Raw genomic sequence first — 24,597 nt, 5'->3', positions numbered from 1 at the left:
GATATGGGTGTAGAATCAGATGATAGGGGTGTAGAATCAGATGATAGTGGTGTAGAATCAGATGATAGAGGTGTAGAATCAGATGATAGGAGTGTTGAATCAGATGATAGAGGATTAGAATCAGATGATAGGAGTGTTGAATCAGATGATAGGGGTGTAGAATCAGATGATAGGAGTGTTGAATCAGATGATAGAGGTGTAGAATCAGATGATAGGAGTGTTGAATCAGATGATAGGGGTGTAGAATCAGATGATAGGAGTGTAGAATCAGATGATTGTGGTGTAGAATCAGATGATAGGGGTGTAGAATCTAGCTGCAGGCTTTGTAAGCAACATCTGAATGAATGTGGCATTGTCAGTGGGTGATGTTATCAGTGAGAGAGTGACGCTGAGCTAAGACCACAGCTGAAAGTGAGCACTGCTGACTATGACTACTGAAAAGAACGTTAAAGACCCTTCAGCATCATCTAAACAGGGTTAGGGATCATTTGGACCGTTAAAAGAATATGTTGATTTCATTACAGTGGAGGTTTTGAGACCTATCAGTATGTGTCTACAGCTTATCTGTGTTGGGGCCAAACAAGAGCGATAAAGAGGGAGGGGGGCCTACCTGACTGTCTCTCTCTATGGTGCTTACACTAGGGCTGAGGTGCAAACCGGTTCCATGGAGGGCCGAGTGTCTGCAGGATTTTCTCTCCCACCTTGTGCTTGATTTGTTAACGAGGTCACTAATTAGACAAGATCTTCCTTCACCTGGTTCTATTTGGTCTAAGTTGGGCACCAATTGAAATTAAAAACCTAAAACCAGCATACACCCCGCCCTCCGTGGAACTGGTTTGACACCCTGTACTAGGGGCTTATGGTGTTATGACTCAGCGCCAAGGACTACAATCACAATCACCAACATGGACTACAATCACACTCACCACCATAGACTACAATCACACTCACCACCATGGACTACAATCACACTCACCAACATGGACTACAATCACACTCACCACCATAGACTACAATCACACTCACCACCATGGACTACAATCTCACTTACCAACATGGACTACAGTCACACTCACCACCATATGACTACAATCACACTCCCAACCATGCACTACAATCACACTCACCACCATGGACTACAATCTCACTCCCAACCATGGACTACAATCACACTCACCACCATGGACTACAATCACACTCCCAACCATGGACTACAATCACACTCTCCACCATGGACTACAATCACACTCCCAACCATAGACTACAATTACACTCACCACCATGGACTACAATCACACTCACCACCATATGACTACAATCACACTCCCAACCATGCACTACAATCACACTCACCACCATATGACTACAATCACACTCCCAACCATAGACTACAATCACACTCACAACCATGGACTACAATCACACTCACCACCATATGACTACAATCACACTCCCAACCATGCACTACAATCACACTCACCACCATGGACTACAATCACACTCCCAACCATGGACTACAATCACTCTCCACCATGGACTACAATCACACTCCCAACCATAGACTACAATCACACTTCCAACCATGGACTACAATCACACTCACCACCATGGACTACAATCAGACTCACCACCATGGACTACAATCAGACTCACCACCATGGACTACAATTACACTCACCATCATAGACTACCATCACACTTACCACCATGGACTAGAGTTACACTCACCAACATGGACTAGAGTCACACTCACCAACATGGACTAGTGTTACACTCACCATCATGGACTACAGTCATAGCAATCTAAACACCTTTTCTATGCACCCTGTCTGCATGTGTATGTGAGGAGTGCCTGCATGCATTCAGGCCAGGAGCAGAGCAGAGGGTCAGCTGTGTTTGTCTTTGGGCGACTGCATGTTGTTTTAGCTGTGCTGATGGAAGGCTGATTGGGGGGTGGTCATCAGGGTATGCTTCAGGGCCTGTGAATGGGATTGGCTACAGTGATAGGCTAGAGGGACAGGTTCCAGAGACAGGCTAGATGGACAGGCAAGAAGGATGGGCTACATCGATGGGCTAGAGGGACACGCTAGAGGAACAGGCTAAATGGATGGGCTAGAGGGACAGGCTAGATGGACAGGCTAGAGGAAACAGGCTAGATGGACAAGCTAGAGGGACAGGCTAGATGGACAGGCTAGAGGGACAGGCTAGATGGACAAGCTAGAGGGACAGGCTAGATGGACAGGCTAGAGGGACAGGCTAGATGGACAGGCTAGAGGGACAGGCTAGATGGACAGGCTAGATGGACAGGCTAGACGGACTGGCTAGAGGGACTGGCTAGATGGACAGGCTAAATGGACAGGCTAGAGGGACAGGCTAGAGGGACAGGCTGAAGGGAAGGGATAGAGGGACAGGCTAAAGGGAGAATCTTTGCACCATAAACTGAATTTAGATGCACCTGTTGATGTCCATGATGTCCACTTGTCCACAGATTTTATCCTTTGAGGACTGAGGTGGATGGTTGCAGGAGTTTGCTCCAACCAAGCTGTAAGAATGAATGGCTGACCTTTTATAGACATGCCTGCCCAGATGGCACCCTTGATAGTGCCATTCCTCATGTATTACACTACCTTTGACCTGGTTTGTACCCTTCTCTGACCAGGTATTGTGTATCTACCAGCTCGACCACTCCGGTAAAACATGTCTGACTTTCCTCTTAACATTTCTAACATGGCGTCATAGAAACCCACTCATTAGGGCAGACTTCCTCTTTTCACACAAGATTTACTGTTGACATCTTCTGGCCCCAAGGGACATCTCAAAGTGGAGGCTGTGTGTGTCTCTCCCCTCTCCTCCTCAGCGGTTTTGGTTCCAGTGTAAACACTAAAGCTCAAAACCAAATTCTGCATGTGACACGTTAGTTCATCTGACAAGAGAAAGCCATTCTGAAGAAAAACACAATTAGAAGTGAATTAGCCGGCGACGCAGACCAACCAGACACACAGAGAGACGGCAGCTTGTTGTCATAACCATACTGTTTGCAATTTTCTTACAGAGAAAACATTGGGCCCGGTTCAGCATTCACCAGTTCACCCGGAGTTAATCTCTCTATTTCAGTCGTGGCAAAAAAAAACAACCCAGCCAGTCAAAGCGATTTGTTGTTCTTGTGATCTAAATTACTGTGTCTGATGAACGAACATTTTTATCACGGTTTATTCATTCAACCATTCAGAAAAGCAATTTTTGTTCAGATGAATCATTTTTGAATCAACGAGCATTTGTTCTTCTCCATATTTAAAATAGCTGGAGCATGGTATGTTCCTTTAATGTAATGTACTCAATGAAGTTCTCTAATGTCAACCTTGCTCTGACTGTATGTCATGTTGATGCTGTTTAGAAAATGGAGCCAACTTGTATACAGGAGCCCCTGTAGTAGAATACTTACTCACAGAACTCATCACTCCCATTTAACCTTCAGTGATGAGTCACGGTTGGGCTTTTTTGCCGCAGCTTTTTCCCCTGGCCATCGAGTCTCTTGCTCAAGACACTCAATAACAGTTCTTTATGCACAGCTGACATTCTCCTCCATATTACTGAAGCTCAATCTATTCCTTCAGTCATACTTGACTCGGTCAATTTGTTTTGCGACCTTCTCTGGTCATACTCTAGAATCAATGTGAATAGTGAGCTTAGTTCCACGGCGATCCAAAGTGCCTTCGGGTCTGAACACGTGTTAACCCCATTGAAATTGCCACGGCCCTCCAAAAAACGTTTTTGTTGTAAACAAGGGACCTGGTCTTGTCTGAAAGTGACCTCTCACACAGATGCCCACTAATTCTTGTCCAGATCAAACTGAGGTTCAGGAGTGCTGGGCTTCTACAGACACATTTACCTGCGTAGGAAATTAAGTAACATAATTACATAAAACCTAATTATTCTCTATTAAAAGAAAACTGTCCACGTTTGATGGAGAAACTCAAATCAAACCATCCCGATCCCTGCTCCAGTTCCTTGCTGGGTACAGCTAATTCCAGGTGATTCGTTTTCCTCCCACTATTTCTTAATGTTTTCCAAGAACATCCCAATTTCATTCCTTTGTCCTTTTATATTAACTGGACTAAACTATTAACCCAATCATCTGTGAATGGGAAACACCCAGAATAAGTGAAAAGCCCCTCTGTAAATCTAAGATGGAAGGACTACTAATATTGAAGTATTAGGCTGCTAACAACTGCGCTGTAATGTTTTGGCTGGACACCTGTCAATCCACCGGGGACTGGATGAGGTTTTTCACCTCACGACACGCTGGTGAGACTCGAGGGAGAAAATGGACAGTGGCCCACTTATCATGTGGCTACTTGAGGTTTCCCCGTGAAGCAAAGCCTATTAGAAGACCCCTGGACAGTGGACACATACATTTTTATATAAAACAGGGCACCGTTTTTGCTCTTGTTTCCCCCCCCCCCTACAGTCTAAAAAGACTAAAACATGAAAGGGTAGTGGGCGCCCGGGAGAGGTTTTGAACCATTGCATTAGACTGACAGGGGAGAGGGAGGGGGGAGGGAGGGGGGAGGTTGGGAGACAGTGTGAGTGGGTGCTTTGGCGTGAAGCCTCCTCTGTGTGTGAGCACCAACACTGTGGCCCGTTTGGAGCAGCACGGTACCAGGGTCCTCTGGGCCTGGCGGAACAGAACAGCCCCTTCGTCTGGCTCTCCCTCCATCGCTCTCTTTGCGTCTCGTCTGGAGCCACAGGGGAGCACAGGCTCGGCTCGACTCAGAACCACGGATCCTGGTGGGGGGAGGGCAGGCGGACGACTGACTAGCTACAGCGTAGAGACTCCCACTACTTCCATCAGACATTCTGCCTGCCTCCCACAGTCCCAGAGGAAATCACTTTAACAGTCCCCGGCTCTCTGACAGGGGTAGGGGCCAGGGGTAGAGGGGGTGGGGGGGGCACTGCCTCTCAGGGGTGAGTGGGAAATAATAAAAGTGAGCTAATGGGGGAAGTGGTGGAGTTTTGGGGGTACTTGGAGGAATGGGTAGTGGGTATGAGGAGAGCAGGCATTGGTGGTGGCGGGGGGGCGTGTGCAGAGGAGAGTGTAGAGAACATGTGTGTGTGTGTGTGTGTGTGTGTGTATGTATGAGCCTTTTTGGCAAAGGGAATCAGCAAAACCCTCCTGTAGCAGCTGCAGATGGGGAACCCAAACCAGGGTTGTTAGGGACTGACGAGGGAGGAGTACAGGGAGAGGAGGAGGAGGAGGTGGGGATAGGAGGGCTCACAAACACTAGTGCCAGGAAAGTTAAGTCTTTTGATTGATGACGTAATTACAAATCCCGTGTACCGTATGGAGTGGCGAACACACCCGGCTCCCTGAACAAGCCTGACGGGAGGAGCCTGACCGAAGAAAAGCCGCGTTGTAATATCACTTTCTGCTGTATTCTCCAACCACAGAGGAGGAGGACATCCCAAATGGCAACCCTATTCTCTACTGACCTGAAGCAAGGCACTATAAAGGGAACAGTGTGCCATTCGGGACACAGGAAGTGGTCTCCCCTGCTCAACGGCGAGCTAACGCTGCATTTATGTCCCACTTAGGAAGGAGTTCCGGCTTGGGTGGGGGAGGTTCAGGGATCTCTGGCGATGACTGAGGTGGCGCCGGCCCCTCCTCCGTTCACTAGGTAGCCCAGCGCTCCACTTTTAAGGGGAATAAAAGTGCCGCACCCTGACCCTGCAGGGTTTGATTTACACCCGAGGGCCAAGCCTGGCCTCCTCTCTATTGGTCAATAGTGATGATGTCATCAGGGCGAGCCGGTTGAGGGTGGAACCTGAGGATGTGCCCAGAGCCCTCGCACACACATCAGCCGGACCGGACGGGCGGGAGGGCGCCCGAAGACAACCACGCCGCTAATAAAATGTTTTTCACGCGGGGGTTCACTTGATGGGGCTGAGAGCACTTAATGAGAGGAGGCTCTGAGGGGGCGGGGGGCCCACACAGGAGTTCAGGGGATCGGAGGTCAGGGGTCAGGGGTTGTACATCATGTTAATGTGTCTCCGTCGTGTCAACGTAACAAATCAACCGGAGGTCGTACCCATCAGGCGCCTCGTAGTAGGATGGCAAATGTAAGCGACGTCTTCGGGCTGGAGAGGAAGGGCCTTAATGCACTAAGACACTTGATAACCGCCGCCCACCACCCCCACCCCCCTCCCCCCCTCACCCCCCACCCCCATCTTGGGAGGCAGAGACTACAGTAATCCTCTTCTTAGTACTCCGTCCTCACATGACAGCTCTGCCAGGCCAACCCCTGTACTCACATAATGACTGTTTTCTGTGGCCTGGCTGCGCGTTGCCACGGGAGACAGGTACCTGGGTGTCTGTTATTACAGGTCGGTGCAGGTGGCCACTAAGCCCGCGCGATGAGCACAGTCTGGGCCCAACACAACCGTGTGTTAAAGACCATTAGAGATCATGACGGGGTTTTGTCGGAGGCGCTGCCCGCGCTGCGCCCTAGTCCCTCTGTAGTACACTACTTATGCCCGGGGTCTGTGGCACTCTGGTCAGAAGCGGGTGCGCTAAATAGGGAGAGGTGTTCGATTTGGGATGGCAGCGCAGCGCGCTGGTCGTCGCCCCGAAAGGTCCGGCGGTTGGCTCAGTTGCGTCACTGTGGGTCCGGATGCAGACAGCCAAAGACATAAGTTTGGGTTGAGCTGAGGTGAGTTTGATCAGAGAGGACTTTCAGCTGAGTTGTTCATTCGCGTCAGACGATGCCTGAGGGAAGCAGAACGGGAGCTGATCCTGTATCACGGTGAGGGGAATCTCTGTCTCTCCAACGCTCTCAGGATAAAATGTCTAGCCTGTTTCTGATACATTGTTTGCTGTACTACCGTCTCAGTAATACCTGCCTGGTTATCTTAGATATGAATATAGCTTGGATTTTAAAACATTCACATGTTGAGTTTCATGTCTAGTGGAATTTGTCACTAATGTCAGAGAACTGGGGTTCTGTTGGGAGTTGTAATTTCAGTTTGATACTTGTAAGTGGGGAAAGCAAATTGGTGAACCTTTTAGGATTTTCTGTGTTAGTTATTTACTGACTTATTTATTTACTTATTTATTTAATTCTTTAGTTACACTATTGGTAACCCTGAAATGGCAGAAAACATTATTCCCTATTCAGTTACTCTGGCCAAAAAATAACCCATAACAAACGTGAAATGGATCCAACTTTATAAACAGTTCAATTTTTTGACTTCCTTAATACAATTTAAGGGGATCAATAAAGAGACTGAACGCGGAATTAATAATTTTTTTAGTTGTTCAACTGCCCCATTTTTGTTGAAGTGTAGGCTGAAATACCAAAAACCCCTGGACGAGTTTCCCCCCAGAACTGTAGGTGAGGTCCAGTGTAATGATATTCACCACCAGCTGGTATGATTGATTATGAGTTCAATGAGTTCAACCCTCTGTGTCTGCCGTTCCGGTTACGAGCTGGTTACAGGACGGTGGGCAGAGCCAAGGTTTTGATCAGGCCGTGGAATTAGCCCCTTGCATCTCAACATGTTAATAATGTCAGGACAACACGCTGAGCACTCCGGCAGTTCTCCATTAAATGACCCGCTGTAATTTACAGGTTTGATTAACGTGCCGATAAGGTCTCCGTTTTCACACCGTTGCATTTTGCGTGTCTGCTCTCACTGGGCGTGTCCATCAACCTTGTCCCTCGAGTCACCAGAGAGGATGAAGACAACCCGGGAAACATGAGTTACCCCTTAGCCCAGAGGGGAAAGCCACCATGGGATGGTTCGGACACAGTGGTCAGACTCCCTCTGTGGTGTTGGGTGTGGCACTACTGCAACCTTGACAACGGCCCGTGTCTCTCTGGCCAGCCGCTGCTCGCTACGGGACACTGTGTGACTGGGCCACAGCTGCGCCCCCTTCCCTGTGTAGCGCACTACTTTCCCCCTGGAACGGAACTAGAGCGCTGGTTAGGAGTAGTGCACTCTGCGGCGACTGAAGTGGCGTTTGAAAAGCAGCCTCTCCCCTCCTGATGCAGGCTAATGCAATTAAACCCAGATAGATAGGAGCTGTAGCCCTGCCAGCTGGAGTCTCCTCAGCACAAGGCTGATAAATGAGCACTTTGCTGAGACCTGAAGCCAAAGCCGTCTCTCTGTGCGTGCGTGCATGTGCGTGCGTGTGTGTGTGTGTTTGTGTGTGTGTGTGGAGGGCAGCCTGGAAGCCATCCACTCCCCCACCTCTTCTCCCTCCTTCCAGCCTTCCTCCCCCACTCCCCTGAAGCCTGGCTGGCATGGAGCCAAACGGCATCAGCCCCAGCTACACCTCTCCGCCTCCACTCTATACCCCACTGATACCCTCAGCCTCTTCCCCATACCCCCCCCCCCAGCCCCACTGATACACCATGGGTCAGCCCCATCCATCCCCCTCCAGGCCTACTGATTCACCCCCCAGAGCCCCCAGACAGCCTCCCTCAGAGCACATTAGTGGTTCAGTGGAGTATGGACATTCCACTGCCTGGGTCTTTGCTCTGGGATTGGTTGGAAAGCGGTTTGGGCATGTAGATTGCCTGCTGTGACTGAGTGGTGGGAGATAGACCAACAGCTGCAAGGCCTGATTGGCTCCCACTATCGCAGGGGAGGGGCCCAGGTCTGGGTGTTGATTGACAGGTTGAAGGCTGAATGGGGAGGTGTTATGGTGGCCTGTCAGGGTCAGATTACATCACTAGACAGTGGAGACATATGGGAGATGTCAGCCATGTCAGACCTGCCTTTTGTCTGTTAGTGAAGTTCTGTAAATAGGTTGATGCCCTGTTAAACATACATGTAGTAGAGTGAGGGAAAAAATTATTGTTATAATCAATTTATAACATTTTTGACATGCGTTTTTCTGGATTTTTATTGTTGTTATTCTATCTCTCACTGTTCAAATAAACCTACCATTAAAATTATAGACTGATAATTTCTTTGTCAGTGGGCAAATGTACAAAATCAGCAGGGGATCAAATACTTTTTTCACTCACTGTATAGTAGCATGAAATACAAATAATTTATGCTCATGTATTTTTTCTGGCAATTATTTCATTTTTACTTACACGTTATGGATTTTAGTTTCTAAAGTACATTCCACATATAACAGATTGATATAGGTTAGCAACTTACATCTTAATTTATCATCCTCATCAGACAGACAGACAGTTGCTGCAGCCTGGTATAGATCAGCCAGCCTGGTATAGATCAACCAGCCTGGTATAGATCAACCAGCCTGGTATAGATCAGCCAGCCTGGTATAGATCAGCCAGCCTGGTAAAGATCAACCAGCCTGGTATAAATCAGCCAGCCTGGTATAGATCAGCCAGCCTGGTATAGATCAACCAGCCTGGTATAGATCAGCCAGCCTGTTGAGTCTGTTGAGCGTTATAGACAGACAGACACTGCAGGCAGCCAGATACCACAGACAGACAGTTACAGACAGAGAGACTTTGCAGGCAGCCAGACACCACAGACAGACAGTTGCAGACAAACAGGCTTTCAGGCTGGTCTGTGGAATCTTAAGCCCAACCTCTTTGGTCACAGCACAGCAGAAAAGGTCTAGGTCTGCGCCCCAAATAGCAGCCTATTCCCTAAATAGCGCACTTTTTTTTTACTCCTTCCATATGAGTCCTGGTCAAGAGTAGTGGACTACAGAGCGAGCAGGGAGTTGATGGGAATGCTGACTGTGGTGGAGGCTGAGAGTGGAGATTACTATGTGGCCAGACTGCTCAAGCCCTGATGACGACCGTGGTTAGGATGCTGAGTGTTAAGTTGTGTGTGCGCGTACATGCGTGCGTGCGTGCGTGTGTGTGTGTGCATGTGTGTGAAAGGAACAGAAAAGAAAAGCTTGCCTTGGCTTCAGCGGGTTCACGAACAACACTGGAACCGTGACAGCGGGGTGATCTATTAAGGTAATATCAGCAAGCACTGATCTATCCAATTAATATAGGAAACAGTGCTGAGAGAACGGCGTGACATTGGTTAACCTTTGATATAAATCCTCATGCCAGGTGCCTTGTTAGTATGAGAGAGAAGCGGCCAGCAGATATGAACCCGTTGCCAGGAGCAGAACAGACCGCAACAGGCTTGTCGGACCACCGGTTTCACTGGGCTCGGTTTCATAAGACTGAACGTCCCAGTGAACCTTTCGACAGCGAATCACAACACAGATGATGATGAATAGCCAATACTACCTGCTGTGTAAATGGTCAGGTATGCATGCTGGCCCCGTGGAGCAAATACCTGAAATGCACATTGCTGAGATGACGCGTGTGGAGCTTGCTGGCCACCTCCAACCTATACTGAACACCGCTAGCTTTCCCCCGTTGGAGGGTGAGAACGAGGAAGAGAGGAGTAGAAGGGAAGAGAGGAGGTGCAACCAGTGGAGGACAGTAGAAGGGGGAGAGGGTTGGTGCTGTATCTTCTCTCTGAGATGTTTGGGGGGGGGGGTTTATCTGGAGAGGTTTGTGATGGGGCCCAGGTACTCCAGTAGGAAAAAGGGAAAACAAGTGTTTTAAAACATCTTGTTTGTTCTAATTAAACTGCCTGTTTGGGCAACCAGACTGGTTTCGTGGGGCCAGGGGCAACAGGCCCAGTGCTGTTATTTAAGGGGATGGTCTCTGCCCGCCACGGTGTTGAATATGAGTTTTATAAAATGATTACAGTGCGGCTTTGTTTAAGGGGGTATGGGGACTCAGTGTGTGTGGCCAGGGAGGAGTTTTTTAAAGTGGTGCTTTTAAGGTGGTGCTTAAGGGTGGTGCTTGTATTGCAACGTGACGTATGGTAATGGTGAACCAGTGTTGAGGTGCATGGTAATATATCTGTATATTCAGGGAAATGTGACGTGTGGGGGTTGTGGTGGATGGCAATGTATTTATGTACAGTGTGGTTGGGGTGTCACAAGATATGGTTTTGGGTAGGTGGGGGAGTTCTGTGTGTGTGTGTGTGTGGGGGGGGGTTGAAAAGATATATCTCATTAAAATAATACAAAAGGGATTTGTTCTCTATCTCTTCTCTCTCTTTCTCTGTCTGGCATGCTGATCCTGGCCAGGTGGCCGCTGTTCCCTATGGGAATCATGAATGTGAAGGTCGTTAAAGAGACATGGAGGCCTGGCTGGTTGATTCCTGGTCAGTCTGACTGATGGACTGACTGTCTGACTGACTGTCTGACAGCAGCTGGGTGGTAGGGGGTTGTGGAGAGGGTGAGAACAGAAGAGAGAGAGAGAGAGAGAGAGAGAAAGAGAGAGACAGAGAGAGAGAGAGGGGGGGGCAGCTGACATTGAAGAGAGAGAAAGGGAAAGAGAAAGGAGATTTATTTCCAACCGAGCACCTTTTAAACCAAAGCCCCAGCCACTCCGTTCACAGTAATGGCCAGTAACTGGCGAACCCAGACTCAACATACTCTTGCAATGTTATTTTAAAACCTCCTCCCAAATGAAAACGGAACAGCAAAATGAAAAGGTGCAGACATGTTTTTTGTATTATGACTAAGTTGGTTTTCAACAGATCAGACCAGCAGCGGGGGCACCAGACATATTCTGGCACTTGTATATTTGGATTTGGATTTGACTGGGTGATTTTTCCTCTCTCCTTGGGGGTTGTGTCTTTAAGTGTCTGCCCAGACAAACAGACACTTGAGGGCTGGTGTGGTGAGACTGGTATACACACCAGGAATACACAGCACCTTAAGAAGCCCTCTCTCGCTCTCTCTCCCTTGTGCCACTGTCTCTCTCCTGCTCCTAATTCTCTCTTTCTTCTCTCTTTCTCCTGCTCTCCCCTCTCCCGTTCTCTCTCTCTCTCTCTCTCTCGTAAACTGAGAGCACAGCAGAGTAGAAGGGGAGGGTGCTCTATGAACTCAGTTCCTAAAAGGTCAGAGAACCTCCAGTAGAGGCATGGAGCTTTGCCCCTCAGTAGCTGTTTGATTTGACCCTGGAGTTGGGAGGTGTCTGAGGCTATACATCATGGCTTTACTGTTGACCCGTGTGGGTAGTACCAATACTATGCGCAGGGAAGGCTTATATTAATGTTCTAACAATGAAGAACCAGGTCAGAGGGGCGGGGGGAAATGGACACTGTGTGCTGTTATTTACTTGGATAGTCTCTGCCCGCCCTGTGGATTTTAGTTTGAGCAAACCATTAACAGCATGGAGATGGATGTCTGGGGCCTGAGCTTCTCTCTGTACACTGTTAGAGGAGGTGTTATGTCTGTGGTGATGGAGTGTGTGTGTTGTTCTGCGGTCTACGCTGTGTGTGTGTACAGTAGAATGTGACTGTGGTGATGGAGTGTGTGTGTTGTTCTGTGGTCTACGCTGTGTGTGTGTACAGTAGAATGTGACTGTGTGGTGATGGAGTGTGTGTTGTTCTGCGGTCTACGCTGTGTGTGTGTACAGTAGAATGTGACTGTGTGGTGATGGAGTGTGTGTTGTTCTGCTGTCTACGCTGTGTGTGTGTACAGTAGAATGTGACTGTGTGGTGATGGAGTGTGTGTTGTTCTGCGGTCTACGCTGTGTGTGTGTACAGTAGAATGTGACTGTGGTGATGGAGTGTGTGTGTTGTTCTGTGGTCTACGCTGTGTGTGTGTACAGTAGAATGTGACTGTGTGGTGATGGAGTGTGTGTTGTTCTGCGGTCTACGCTGTGTGTGTGTACAGTAGAATGTGACTGTGTGGTGATGGAGTGTGTGTTGTTCTGCTGTCTACGCTGTGTGTGTGTACAGTAGAATGTGACTGTGTGGTGATGGAGTGTGTGTTGTTCTGCGGTCTACGCTGTGTGTGTGTACAGTAGAATGTGACTGTTTGGTGATGGAGTGTGTGTGTGTGTGTACAGTAGAATGTGACTGTGTGGTGATGGAGTGTGTGTGTGTGTGTACAGTAGAATGTGACTGTGTGGTGATGGAGTGTGTGTGTGTGTACAGTAGAATGTGACTGTGTGGTGATGGAGTGTGTGTGTGTGTGTACAGTAGAATGTGACTGTGTGGTGGCTGCGGTGTTGTGCAACGGTGAAATTACAACATTCTATTATGGCCTCTCTTCAAACTCCTCTTTCCCTCTTTCCCTCCTGCTCTCTTCTCTCTTTTTCTCAACTCTTCCGCCTCTTTTCTTTCTCTTGCTATTCGCTTTCTCTCTCCGCCCTGGCTCTCAGCCTCTTCCCCTCTATGTCGCTCTCTCTTTCTTTCTCATTCTGGTCTGAGATTCTGGCCAGTTTTCAGACAGCCTCTCAGTAAGTGTTAAGTAGACCACGCGGTTAAAGCAACAAACCTGCTTCTGGGTAAACATAGAACAGACAGACAGACTGGTGGATCCTCAGCATTGTCCCACTGGATCCTAGATAGGTCCACGGGCCCGGCCAACTATATCTGAGTTAGATTTAGGGATATTTCCTGAGCATGTGGTTGGACCAGGATCAACTCCAGCCAATCACAGTAAACAATGTTGTTGTTGTGGATGTCCCACAGAGGCTGAAGGCGGCGCTCGCACACCACTCGGGAGCCATCGTCAACGGCAACATGAACAGCATGGGTCACATGATGGAGATGATGTCATCGCGGCAGGAGCAGGGAGGCGGCCACCACCACATGCACCCCTCGCACCCCCACCAGCACCTGCAGGCTCCGCCCCACGGCCACGCCTACCAGCATCACCCCCACCACCACCACAGCGGGCACGGCCAGGGCGGGCACCACCCGCCGCAAGGACACAACCCTCACCACAACGCCCACCCTCCTCACCTCCACCCTGGGCACCAGCACCAGACCTCACCCCACCCCCCGCTGCACTCTGGACCCGGGTCACATCCACAGGTTAGCACTCACAGGAACCGTTTCCCACGTGGCGACGCCGGAAAACCGGCACGAGCCAGAACCGTACATGTTAAACCAAGGGTTAAGACCAGAACCACTTACCAAGACACTGCCGCAAAGGTAAACCTCCGAAACGAGTTGTTTCCCAGCGAACCACAGCAAGGGAAGCACCTAGTGAAACCACATGTGAAGCCAAAAACATCTACTTTAACCTGATCCATAACAGTCTGTGCTGCCTGTCACTGGTTGGGGGGGGGGGGGGTCACACAGCCATTAGTGGTTTGGTATAAATGTTGTAGGGGAAATGACATGTCACACTCACTGGCCAGACACATTTTCCTTCAGCCGTGGCCATACTGCCAGTGAGGTTAGTTTCCTGGCAACAGAAAGGTCCGTTTTTCAAAGGTCAGATTTTCCTTTGAGGCTGGTCTGCTGCCGGCCCACAGAAGGGTCAGCTGAAGGTTGTAAACTCTCCGTCGTGAAGGATTCTCAGGACTCTTGTTCGGAAAACTCTGCCTCACAGTCCTTCCACCGCTAAGCTGCTGTGATAGATGTGGAGAGTGTCCGTTAGCTCAGTGATACCAACCTGCTTCAACACTGAGTTGGTTTATTCACAGCAGTTGGTAGTAGGTGGGGACTGAAAGAGCATGGGATCCTCAGCTTTCATACAGCACTTTATATTAGCACATTCATCTTTGGTTTTCACCTGTATTTCAGTGATTGTAACATGTCTTTGTACTGATGCTGAGACCGAAAGTTAGAAATATGAATTACAATGAGGCCAAACTCCACTAATACTATTCATGTATTTGTTAATGTACATTTTAGACCTTTGGGCCAGCTGAAAACCCCCCACATTTATGTTCCAGATGTGTCTTCTGTAGCATTAAAACAACACATGTTGTATACACAGCCGCCATCAAAGCAACTGGCATTTTCCACCAGCGCCCTCCTTGGAAATGGTAATGATCTGAGGACTGAAAGCCCTCCGCCCGTGCCAAGTATATGTCAGGTGCGGTCACTGGGTGTACTGAGGGGCTTTAGAAAGCCGACAGGCTCCTTCTGACTGTGTGTCTATGAGAGTTAGGCTGAGTGGAGGTGGGCGTTGGAAAACCCAAGTCCTGACACCTCGTTAACATGACGGGCAGGGCCACTCTCTAAATCAGTCCAGTCACTCACCCACCTGCCTGCCTGCCACTGGCTGACTGGCTGACTGACTGACTGGCTGACTGACTGACGCCCACGGACAGGGAAAGGAGTGGGCGGATTGGGGGGGGGGGGGGGGGGGGGGGGGGAGGCTGGGGGCGGAGTGCGAGGGCAGAATGTTGTTTTCCGGCGAAATGGCCAGACATGAAATAGCTACGGGAGGTAGCGTAAACGTGGTGTTAGCTAGTTGATTGGCTGGTGTCCAGGGCTGTCAGAGTGCCAGGCTGTCTGGGAAGGTTCATGGTGGATGGTGGCATGTATCGGGGGCCGCGAAGAATGACCTCTTGGTGGAAGAATCAGGTGTGTTAGAAGCACATCGAAACAAAATCAAACGTGGTTAAAAGACCTGTGTGAGACCGTTTTTTTGTCTCTTCCTCCCTCCTTCGCTGTTTCTCTCTCTATCACTCTTTCTTTCTTTCTCTCTCTCTTTCTTTCTGGCTGTGTCAGTTGTCACCAGCGGCCCAGCAGATGCAGCCCAGCCAGACGCTGCATTCCCCGGCACCTAGTGGTGGACGCCGCAGGCGGACGGTGGACGAGGACCCCGACGAACGTCGCCGGAAGTTTCTGGAAAGAAACCGCGCAGCGGCCACGCGGTGCAGACAGAAGAGGAAAGTGTGGGTGGTGTCACTGGAGAAGAAGGCCGAAGAGCTCACCCAGACCAACATGCAGCTTCTGGTAGGGATTGTCCCAAAATAGGGCCCAGTCGAACGTTCTGCAATATGTTGGCAGTAGGGTGGTGTTTTCCCACAGCCGAATTGCTTTTGTGATCATTAATTTAATACTTTTTTAGCTCAAATATTTTTTGCAGTTGAAAACTTAAAGATTGTAAATCCGCACTGCTGAATTAATAAATAGTGTGGAAATCTTGTGTTCCATACAAATATTTCTAATAAGACAACAGCAGTTGATCAAATAATTAGGACAAGTAAGATGTAACCTATTTGAACGTGCATTTAGTGCTCCAACATAATTCTAGCCTTATTTTTCACATTAGATCGATAGATAGATAGATTGATAGACTGATAGATAGATGCAGTTTTTTTTTGTTTATTTTTGGTCATTTGAAACAAAAAGCCATTTGGGAGCCAAATAAAGTTCAGCTGAACAGAGACGGAAGAGCCGGCTCACCAAAAAGACTGGGAATGCACATCACCGCTGACAGAATGCCCATCACTACTGACAGAATGCCCATCACTACTGACAGAATGCCCATCACTACTGACAGAATGCCCATCACTACTGACAGAATGCCCATCGCTACTGACAGAATGCCCATCGCTACTGACAGAATGCTCATCGCTACTGACAGAATGCCCATCACTACTGACAGAATGCCCATCACTACTGACAGAATGCCCATCACTACTGACAGAATGCCCATCACTACTGACAGAATGCCCATCGCTACTGACAGGGACACACTAAACAGGTTAATAGTGAACTCAACCGTTTGGAGAAATAATGTTTTGAGAATGAGGTTAAGGTTAGGTTAAGGTTAGGTTAAGGTTAGGTTAAGGTTAGGTTAAGGGTTGGATAAAATGCTTCAAAGAATCACCCACCAAAATGGTCTTGAATGGCAGCAAATCAACCCAATGATCACTGCTCCTGGTCCTCTCACTTCTCTCTGCCCACCCATCTTCAGACACCCTCTAGCTGTACAGTTACCATGACTTCAAGAAAATACTAGAAGTAAAAATTCTGCCTGTCTCTTGACGTTAATATGGTGTCATTTCATTGACTTTCTGAAGAGTTTTTCTATTCACATTAACATTGAAACCTAAATCCTCATTATAAATGGTTCTGGCTTCATAGCAAAACTGAATGGCAGCAATGACAGTGTTTACTGTAATGTTTGCAGCAAGCTACAACAAGCTCTATTCTTTTTGATGAATATTTATTTTCTTTTATATTAAAGTAGAAAAAAAGCTACATCAAGTCACCAATACTAGAAAAACAGCACGTTAAGATAGTAAATAATACTTTTATTGGTATCCAGATGTTCAGAGCCGGATTGCAGGTCTTGGCTAAGTTATCCTCCATCCATTCCCTTCATTTAAAAGGCAGAACTTAAAATGCGTCCTGTGTTTTGATTTCAGAATGAGGTGACCATGCTGAAGAACGAGGTGACACAACTGAAGCAGCTCCTCCTCACCCACAAAGACTGCCCCATCACAACCATGCAGAAAGACACCCAAGGTTACCTCAGTGAGTAGCGCGCACCCTCACACGTGCGCGTCTCGGCGTGCGCGCTCGCTGACACAAAAGCCCCGAAAAAAAATACACTGCCTCATTCCTGTGCCTCATTACGCAGCGTGCGGCTAAACCTGCGTAGAAAACCTCGCCAGGATCCGTGGACGAGACGAGCGAGAAGCAGCAGCTCTGAGGCGAGGGCGTCCGGGGGGGGGGGGGGTTGAGGGGGTTGGCACCGTCATGGACATATGGATGCCGCCATCTGGATCACACAGGGCATGCTCACGTTGCCTGTGTAGCGGATGCTGGGAGAGGGGACAGCACTAGCAGTGGACCCAAGTACAGGTCGTGTTCCTTTTCCATCAGGATTCCTGAGCCATAGGACCGAACCACAACACATGGTCACTGGAGACTCAATGGAGTTCGACGTCCCCTGTCGCGACCCGCCCATCCTGGGGCCCCTCGCTGGTTGTTAGGCTGGTTGTTAGGCTGTCCCTCAGCTGCATGACATCAGAGGCCGGCCCTCTGGTATGGTGACATTTCCATGGAATTAGTGGAAGGCGGCTTCAGCGAGCAGGAAAATCATTCTCACTTCCCCCTGCAACGGGGCTGCTCTCAGTGGCTGGTTGTGCGGTGGAGGGAGTAGGCTGGACTGGTCCTGACTGGCTGGCTGGATGGCTGGCTGGCTGGCTGGATGGCTGGCTGGATGGGAGAGAATGGAACTGAGGAGCCTAGTATGTTTATGCACGTCTCCCCTAGGACTGAGAATGTTGAAAAACTTCTTTTAATGCGATTGAAGATGACTTTTTCCATCTTATTTTAGTCATGATAGATTATTCCTTGTTGGGGGGAAAACATTTAAATATGTTTTTTCTAAGTTCAGTGTATCAAACTGTACATTTACATTTTGTTGGAAATAAAGAGGTTTTGAACAGTTGAATGTTTTGACTGGGTTTGTCTAGATATATGAAATACAGAGTGATAAAGGGACTGAAGGAGTTTCACTCATTTGAGGGTTGTTTGTCATTCTATAAATAAATACTATTTAATTTACAGTAACCCACCAATGCCTGTAAGTTATACAATAATCCCCCTCAAATACACACATACACACTCACACACACACACACACACACACACAATCAGTTGACCACCCACTCCACTACCACTCATCCGCGTGTGTGTGTGTGTGTGTGTGTGTGTGTTGCTCCTCAGGTCCAGACAGCAGTCCAGCTGACAGCCCCACCCCCGCCTGCTCCCAGCAACAGGTCATCCAGCACAACACCATCACCACATCCACCTCCACGACAGGAGGGGGCAGCACAGTGCACGGCCCACCCAACCACCGCACAGACATCCACCCCATCCACTAGAGCGGAGAGAGACTGCAGTAGCCCCGCCCCTCCGCAACCCCCGTAGCCCACCCAACAGGCCTGCAGGTCTCTCTGGGGGCTGCCTCTCTGTCTGTCTGTGTGGGACGGCCAGCCTCGCGCGCCGCCTCTTCGGGACCTGGTCTGGAGAATCACCCGGAGCCTGTGAGGCCACTCTTTATACTGTAGCTATAGTAGTATTTTTGTAGACCCTTTCAGCTCTGTTCTCTGGGTCTGTCTTCATCTCGCTTCGTCCACCATGTCTGTCCGTCTTATTTTTCATATCCGTGTTTTTGACTTGTACTAAAAAGGGAGTTTTGTAATTCGTGCAGGATAGCCCATGTGTCTTGTTCTGGTCCAAAGCCCCGCTGGGGTCACTATAGTGACACAGCAAAGGGACACTTCTGCTACCCACCCCACCACCTCTGCGACCTCTGCGACCTCTGCGACCTCTGCGACCTCTGCGACCTCTGCGACCTCTGCGACCTCGGTATTGTCCCATATGGCACCTTATTGTATCTCTGAATCTCAACCCAGCCCGTTGCCCTTAGCGTGCTGAGAGGGGCCCTGTGCTGTTATGTTTTGCTAACTGAACTCTGAGGGCAACGCACTTGTGGCTTAAGTGATGCAATTTACATTCCACTTTTAAACAATAAAACAAGCATGTTCCAATGAACAAATCCCTCCTGTCGTTTTACAAGATATAAACCCTGGTAACAGTTACGTTTTCAATTTAGCATGCACTTCATTTACGTGCCACGTCACCACATCAAACGTGAACCAATGCAAGTGTTGTATAATTAGAGAACAACTATCCATTGTGTGAAATTGCACAAGCTAAAAAATCAAATGGCACTTTATGTAGACTCGATGGAAGGGGCAGCCGGAGGGTCTAATTGGCCCCTACGTCCTCTATAATTTGGGCCACCTTTGGGACCCTTGTCTAGATGCCGGAAGTGAATGCAAGCAGAGGGCCTGGGATAAGGGTGTCATTTACGATTTAAAATCCGCCGTGGGCACTACTTTCGAACAAAGCCCTGTGTGGAAACGGTGTCCTACCTAGGGAACAGAGTGCCATCTGGGACAAAGCCGTGTGTGTGTCTGTCTGTGACCGATGCAGCGCGTGTGTCAGAGGCCATGGCAGGGTGTTAGAGAGGTGGGTCACATGCTGGGTGTGTAGCATCCTGTTTCCCAGCCAATCCTCCGCTACCAGTTACATACATTTGTGATGTGGCCCCAGACCAACAGAACAACGCGCAGCGTGTTGAGGGCCTGGCGATAAGCTGACGGCTGAATCAGGTGTACTTGCTCAGGATCACGGGACAGTTAGTACTGTTGGGGGGTAGCAGGTGGAGTTGGGGATCACTGAGCTAGTTATGTGTATCGTACAGGGTATGAAGCATGTTAGGGTGTGGACAGATTCTTAGCTAGTGAGTTTCAGATGCTACTGTCTCCACATCATTACATTGTTTGGGTTTTAAAGGAGTCAAACTGTTGCCATGATATGCTATAACTTTGAAAATGACTTGTGTCTGGTGTTTCTATTGAATGATTCTCTTTTTCTAAAAAAATATTATAATAATGACCATGACTGTTACCATAGAAACACATGAATGACGTTTTGAGGGTGTTAATGTGTGACGAACGATCGAATGGTATTGAGAATAAGTTCAAATTTCAGCAATACATCCTAGTATTGTGGTTCCAATTATCAGCCATATAGCCCTGCAATGTGGCACCAGCGAGGAAGGCAGCTCTGGAGGTAGACGCCGCTGTCTCTTCCACTCTCCCGGACCAAGTCAAGTTTTGAGGGACGAGGCATCCTTCAGTGTTGTTTTGGTGATGCTGCATCCAGTCTTCCGGAATCAGCGGTACATTCCAAATGACCTGAACATTCCAAATACGAGCACCATGCTGTCCCGTGTATCTGCCTCAATAAACCCCTGGGAGGTTATGATAGGTGACACTCACAGAGAAAGATGGAAGCTCGGAGAGTTGATTTTTTTTTAGTCTGTCAGTCTGTGTTTGACAGTGCATCAAATAATGATTAGAGGTGGCTCTTTATCAACGGGCCCGCAGAACTGTTATGACCAGTTTTAAAAAGCTATTTAGCAGTTTCAGCCGTAATGCTTTCCACAATGTCACAACGTGCCTAAACTTGTCTTTTTTTATGCAATGAAGGCAATTTTGGTTGTTTCAAATACCTTTTAGACATAATTAACTTTTCCATTGAGCTGTTTAAGTGATTGTTTTCCCCAGTCTCTGAGTGTACACTGTGTGTGTGTGTGTGTGTGTGTGTGTGTATGTGTGTGTGTGTGTGTGTGTGTGTGAGTCTTCCTGCTGTTGACGTGTGTGTCAGGGATTTGGCAAAGCTAACTGACTGGCTGACCAAGGGAAAAACACTGACCCTCCATCTAACCTCTGACCTTTACTTCTAGGGTCTGAACTCAGTGTTTATTGCTGAAGTTCAGCCTCACCATGGTTACAGGTTAAAGGTGTTGTTCCCTCGTTAGCAGAGACTGCATTCACGTTAGATGCAGCATGTCAGCTCTGTCTGAATTTTCCTTCACTTTTCCAAAGGTGCAGTCTGTAATGATTCATCGATACGGGTATAACCGTAAATGGAGCTCTGTCTGTGTGTCTGTCTGTCTGTGTGTGTGTCTGCCTGTGTGTTTGTGTCTGTGTGTGTGTCTGCCTGTGTGTTTGTGTCTGTGTGTGTGTCTGCCTGTGCGTGTGTCTGTCTGTGTGTGTGTGTCTGCCTCTGTGTGTGTCTGCCTCTGTGTGTGTCTGCCTGTGTGTGTCTGCCTGTGTGTGTCTGTCTGTGTGTGTGTGTCTGCCTCTGTGTGTGTCTGCCTCTGTGTGTGTCTGCCTGTGTGTGTGTCTGTCTGTGTGGGTGTGTCTGCCTCTGTGTGTGTCTGTCTGTGTGTGTGTGTCTGCCTCTGTGTGTGTCTGCCTCTGTGTGTGTCTGCCTGTGTGTGTCTGTCTGTGTGGGTGTCTGCCTGTGTGTGTCTGTCTGTGTGGGTGTCTGCCTGTGTGTGTGTCTGCCTGTGTGTGTCTGTCTGTGTGGGTGTCTGCCTGTGTGTGTCTGTCTGTGTGGGTGTCTGCCTGTGTGTGTGTCTGCCTGTGTGTGTGTGTCTGTGTGTGTGTCTGCCTCTGTGTGTGTGTCTGCCTGTGTGTGTCTGCCTGTGTGTGTGTCTGCATGTCTGTTGGCTCTGTCAAAAACAAAATCCTCCAGCAGAAAAGCTTGATATACGTTTTATTTCTCACCACAACTCTGTTAACCTTGTTCAAGCCAGCCTGTAGGAAGCACTGATCTAGGAACAGCTTACCATATCCCTATCCTTACCTTAACTATTATAGAGGGGAGTTACTAAGCTGGCCTGAGAACTGTGCCTTGGAGAAACGTCCCAATCTTCATTCTATTCCCTAAACATGTTCATCCCAGCAGTAACTTAGGGCACGGTGTCCTTCATTAGGAGCCAGCCAATCAGCTCCAGAGGCTGGCGATGGAGGGAGGAACCATGTAGCCGTCTATGCACTTTGTCCTCTGTGATTGCCGGAGGGTAGAATAGCCATATTGAGGTCTCAGCGATGCCCGGTTCAAACACCAGCGACACACTGACTGACTGACTGTTGTTCTGTGGAGACCGCAAGGCGGTTTGTTGGGTGCTGCTTATGAAGCTTTACACGTGTACCTTTCAGATGTCTGTTTAGACAACCTTGTTGATCTCCAGTTTCGCTCACTGTGAAGGTAGCTAACTAAATTAGCGAGGTGAACTGGAAACATGCTCTGGCTTTTTCTCGGGTGCGTTGCACCACGGTTTTGTAGAAAGGGTTTCGGCGATCGGTTTGAGTGTGTGTGTGTATAACCGAATGTGTGGAAGGTTTAACATTAAGGGCTTCCCTGTTAAACACCTAAAAAGTGCTTGCCTTATTTAATTTTTATTTTATTTTTTACCAACATTAGGATCTCTACAGTATGGCTTATTACTTTCACCAACTACTAGTATTATGAAGTTCTGAAATAACATTCTTGCATCATGGAGAACATGACACTGACCACAACATGACAACTGGAGTTTTTTGTCACATTTTGTTGAAGTAACAGCTAACAGTTGGTCTTCTTGACAGTGGATACAGGTGACGTTTAGGAGGAAAGAGATCTGTACAAGGTGATAGGTGAAGGGAGTGCAGTGTGAGTGGATTTGTTTAGGTTTCTGTGAGAAACGTGGAAAAGAATGCCTACACCATTAACAAAAGTATAAATGTATAATTTTGAATATAAAACTATAAATATTGTATAGAATGTAATTCATTTCTGTAATCCTGACTCTACATGTAACACAACCACCTTTCTTTTCGGAAGGAGTCCTCGGTGGTTGATACGTGTATGTAAATGATGTTCGCCTAGCACTTGTCTGCAGCCTTTTCAGTGTATGTTAGTCAATGATTATTTCCTCGCTTTGATACATGTCTGTTCTTTATTATGCCTAATTAATTGATGAATTCATAATTGCCTGCATAACTTTGTACATTTTGTGTCATCGCATATTGTATTGTCTGCTCTCTGCATTTGTACAGATGTTAAATATCACCGTGGCAACATTACAGTATGAAAATAAAGCACTTGTTCTGTAACCTTACTCAAAGTAGACTCAAATGCCTAATGAAGTGTCTTTTAAATTCACAGACAAACAATATTTTGACATCAAGACCTTGGGACTAGACATTTGTATCTAACATTTAGGGGGAAGAAATTGTTGTTCACATGAAGTTGCCCTTCAGGTGGCTGTTCACAAGAGAAATATGTTGTTTCCTAAAAGGTAAATAATATGAAAACAAATAAAGTTTTTCTGTGGAAACCTCTTTGACCTAGGTGTGATGAAGGCAACATCTTTCAATGTATATAAGGTGATGTACCAACAATGATGAAAGAAGAAGACATAACACACTAAATCTGGGATTTAAAAATAGTATTTAACCTATACATTTAGCAGATAAGACCTTAAAATCCATTGTCATTGATTATTCATATAATCAGGTTTTGCAATAACTTTGATTTGTTTGACCTTTTAGGATGTCCATGAAGTTGTTTGTGGTATAATACAATAATTTAATACAGGTGCTTTGTGACAAAAACATCCATGGAAAGGATATTCCACAAAAATGACTAACTTACCACATGTTACTGATAAGCAAGTAGCTTCCTGACTGTGTGAGAGGCCACCATCATCTAGCGGTCAGCTCAATGCTGGTAGGGGTCCATTGTATAGTGTAGTGTGTTCTTTTATGTTACTCCTTTTAAAGAAAAATGTACGCATGTATAATGAACAAAAATGCAATACTGAACTGTCGAAGTCCCCAAGTTTCAAAAACGACACACACATAAAAGCTTATTTCTATCATGTGAAATTCAAAGATAAGGGCCTAATTTATTTATTTCACTTGACTGGTATGAACTTTAACTGTGTAAAATCTTTAAAATTGGTGTTTATATTTTTTGTTCTGCATATTCAAGGATGGAGCTAGAAATTAGAAAGCGTATTACCTAACACTTATCACGAATGACAATATATAGAATATATATAATTTACAATATAAACAATGTACTGTAGAACATGTCTGGGATTATGCGAGAAGGGAATAATGTCCAGAACAGGAGGGCTTAGGACACAACCAACTCCCCACTTACAAATAACCTAAAAGTAGTCTTCTTATATAAACCTCTGAACATTGATTTCACATTAAAGGGTAACATGTTCAACATGGCCAAAAAAACCTCATTAAATATTGAGATGACCAGACAGCCTAGTAGAGGACTGATGAGATAATGAGTGACATAGTGGTTTAAAGATGTACATGGTGAACAGCCAGAACAACCAAAGACAAACATGCCAGCCAGTTGATCAGTTGCTGTAGAACATACTATACAGGCATTATTATCTGAAGCAGGTGTGGGTCCTCTTTTGGTAGTACAGTCATACCAGAACCAGGA

The 24,597-nt window shown here is 47.5% G+C and overlaps 1 protein-coding gene across 5 annotated transcripts in view; it reads left to right on the top strand.

Moving 5' to 3' along the window:
- Positions 1 to 21,302, top strand: part of creb5b (cAMP responsive element binding protein 5b) — a 61,450-nt gene extending 40,148 nt beyond the window's left edge. For 4 of the 5 annotated variants that reach the window (XM_034289146.1, XM_010884541.4, XM_010884542.4 and 1 more), the window contains 4 exons: positions 13,492 to 13,836; positions 15,490 to 15,717; positions 17,139 to 17,247; positions 18,448 to 21,302. In XM_034289146.1, the coding sequence (XP_034145037.1) occupies positions 13,492 to 13,836; positions 15,490 to 15,717; positions 17,139 to 17,247; positions 18,448 to 18,605 (840 nt within the window). In that variant the 3' untranslated portion in view covers positions 18,606 to 21,302. Of the gene's footprint in view, positions 1 to 13,491; positions 13,837 to 15,489; positions 15,718 to 17,138; positions 17,248 to 17,353; positions 17,444 to 18,447 lie in introns of those variants that run through there. The other variant, XM_034289147.1, reaches the window with a different exon arrangement.
- Positions 21,303 to 24,597: the final 3,295 nt, after the last annotated feature.

The sequence above is a fragment of the Esox lucius genome, chromosome 20 (genome assembly GCF_011004845.1).
Source record: "Esox lucius isolate fEsoLuc1 chromosome 20, fEsoLuc1.pri, whole genome shotgun sequence".
Classification (NCBI taxonomy): domain Eukaryota; kingdom Metazoa; phylum Chordata; class Actinopteri; order Esociformes; family Esocidae; genus Esox; species Esox lucius.
Note: the sequence above shows the minus strand (reverse complement) of the source record. Positions and strands in the feature narration are given on the sequence as shown.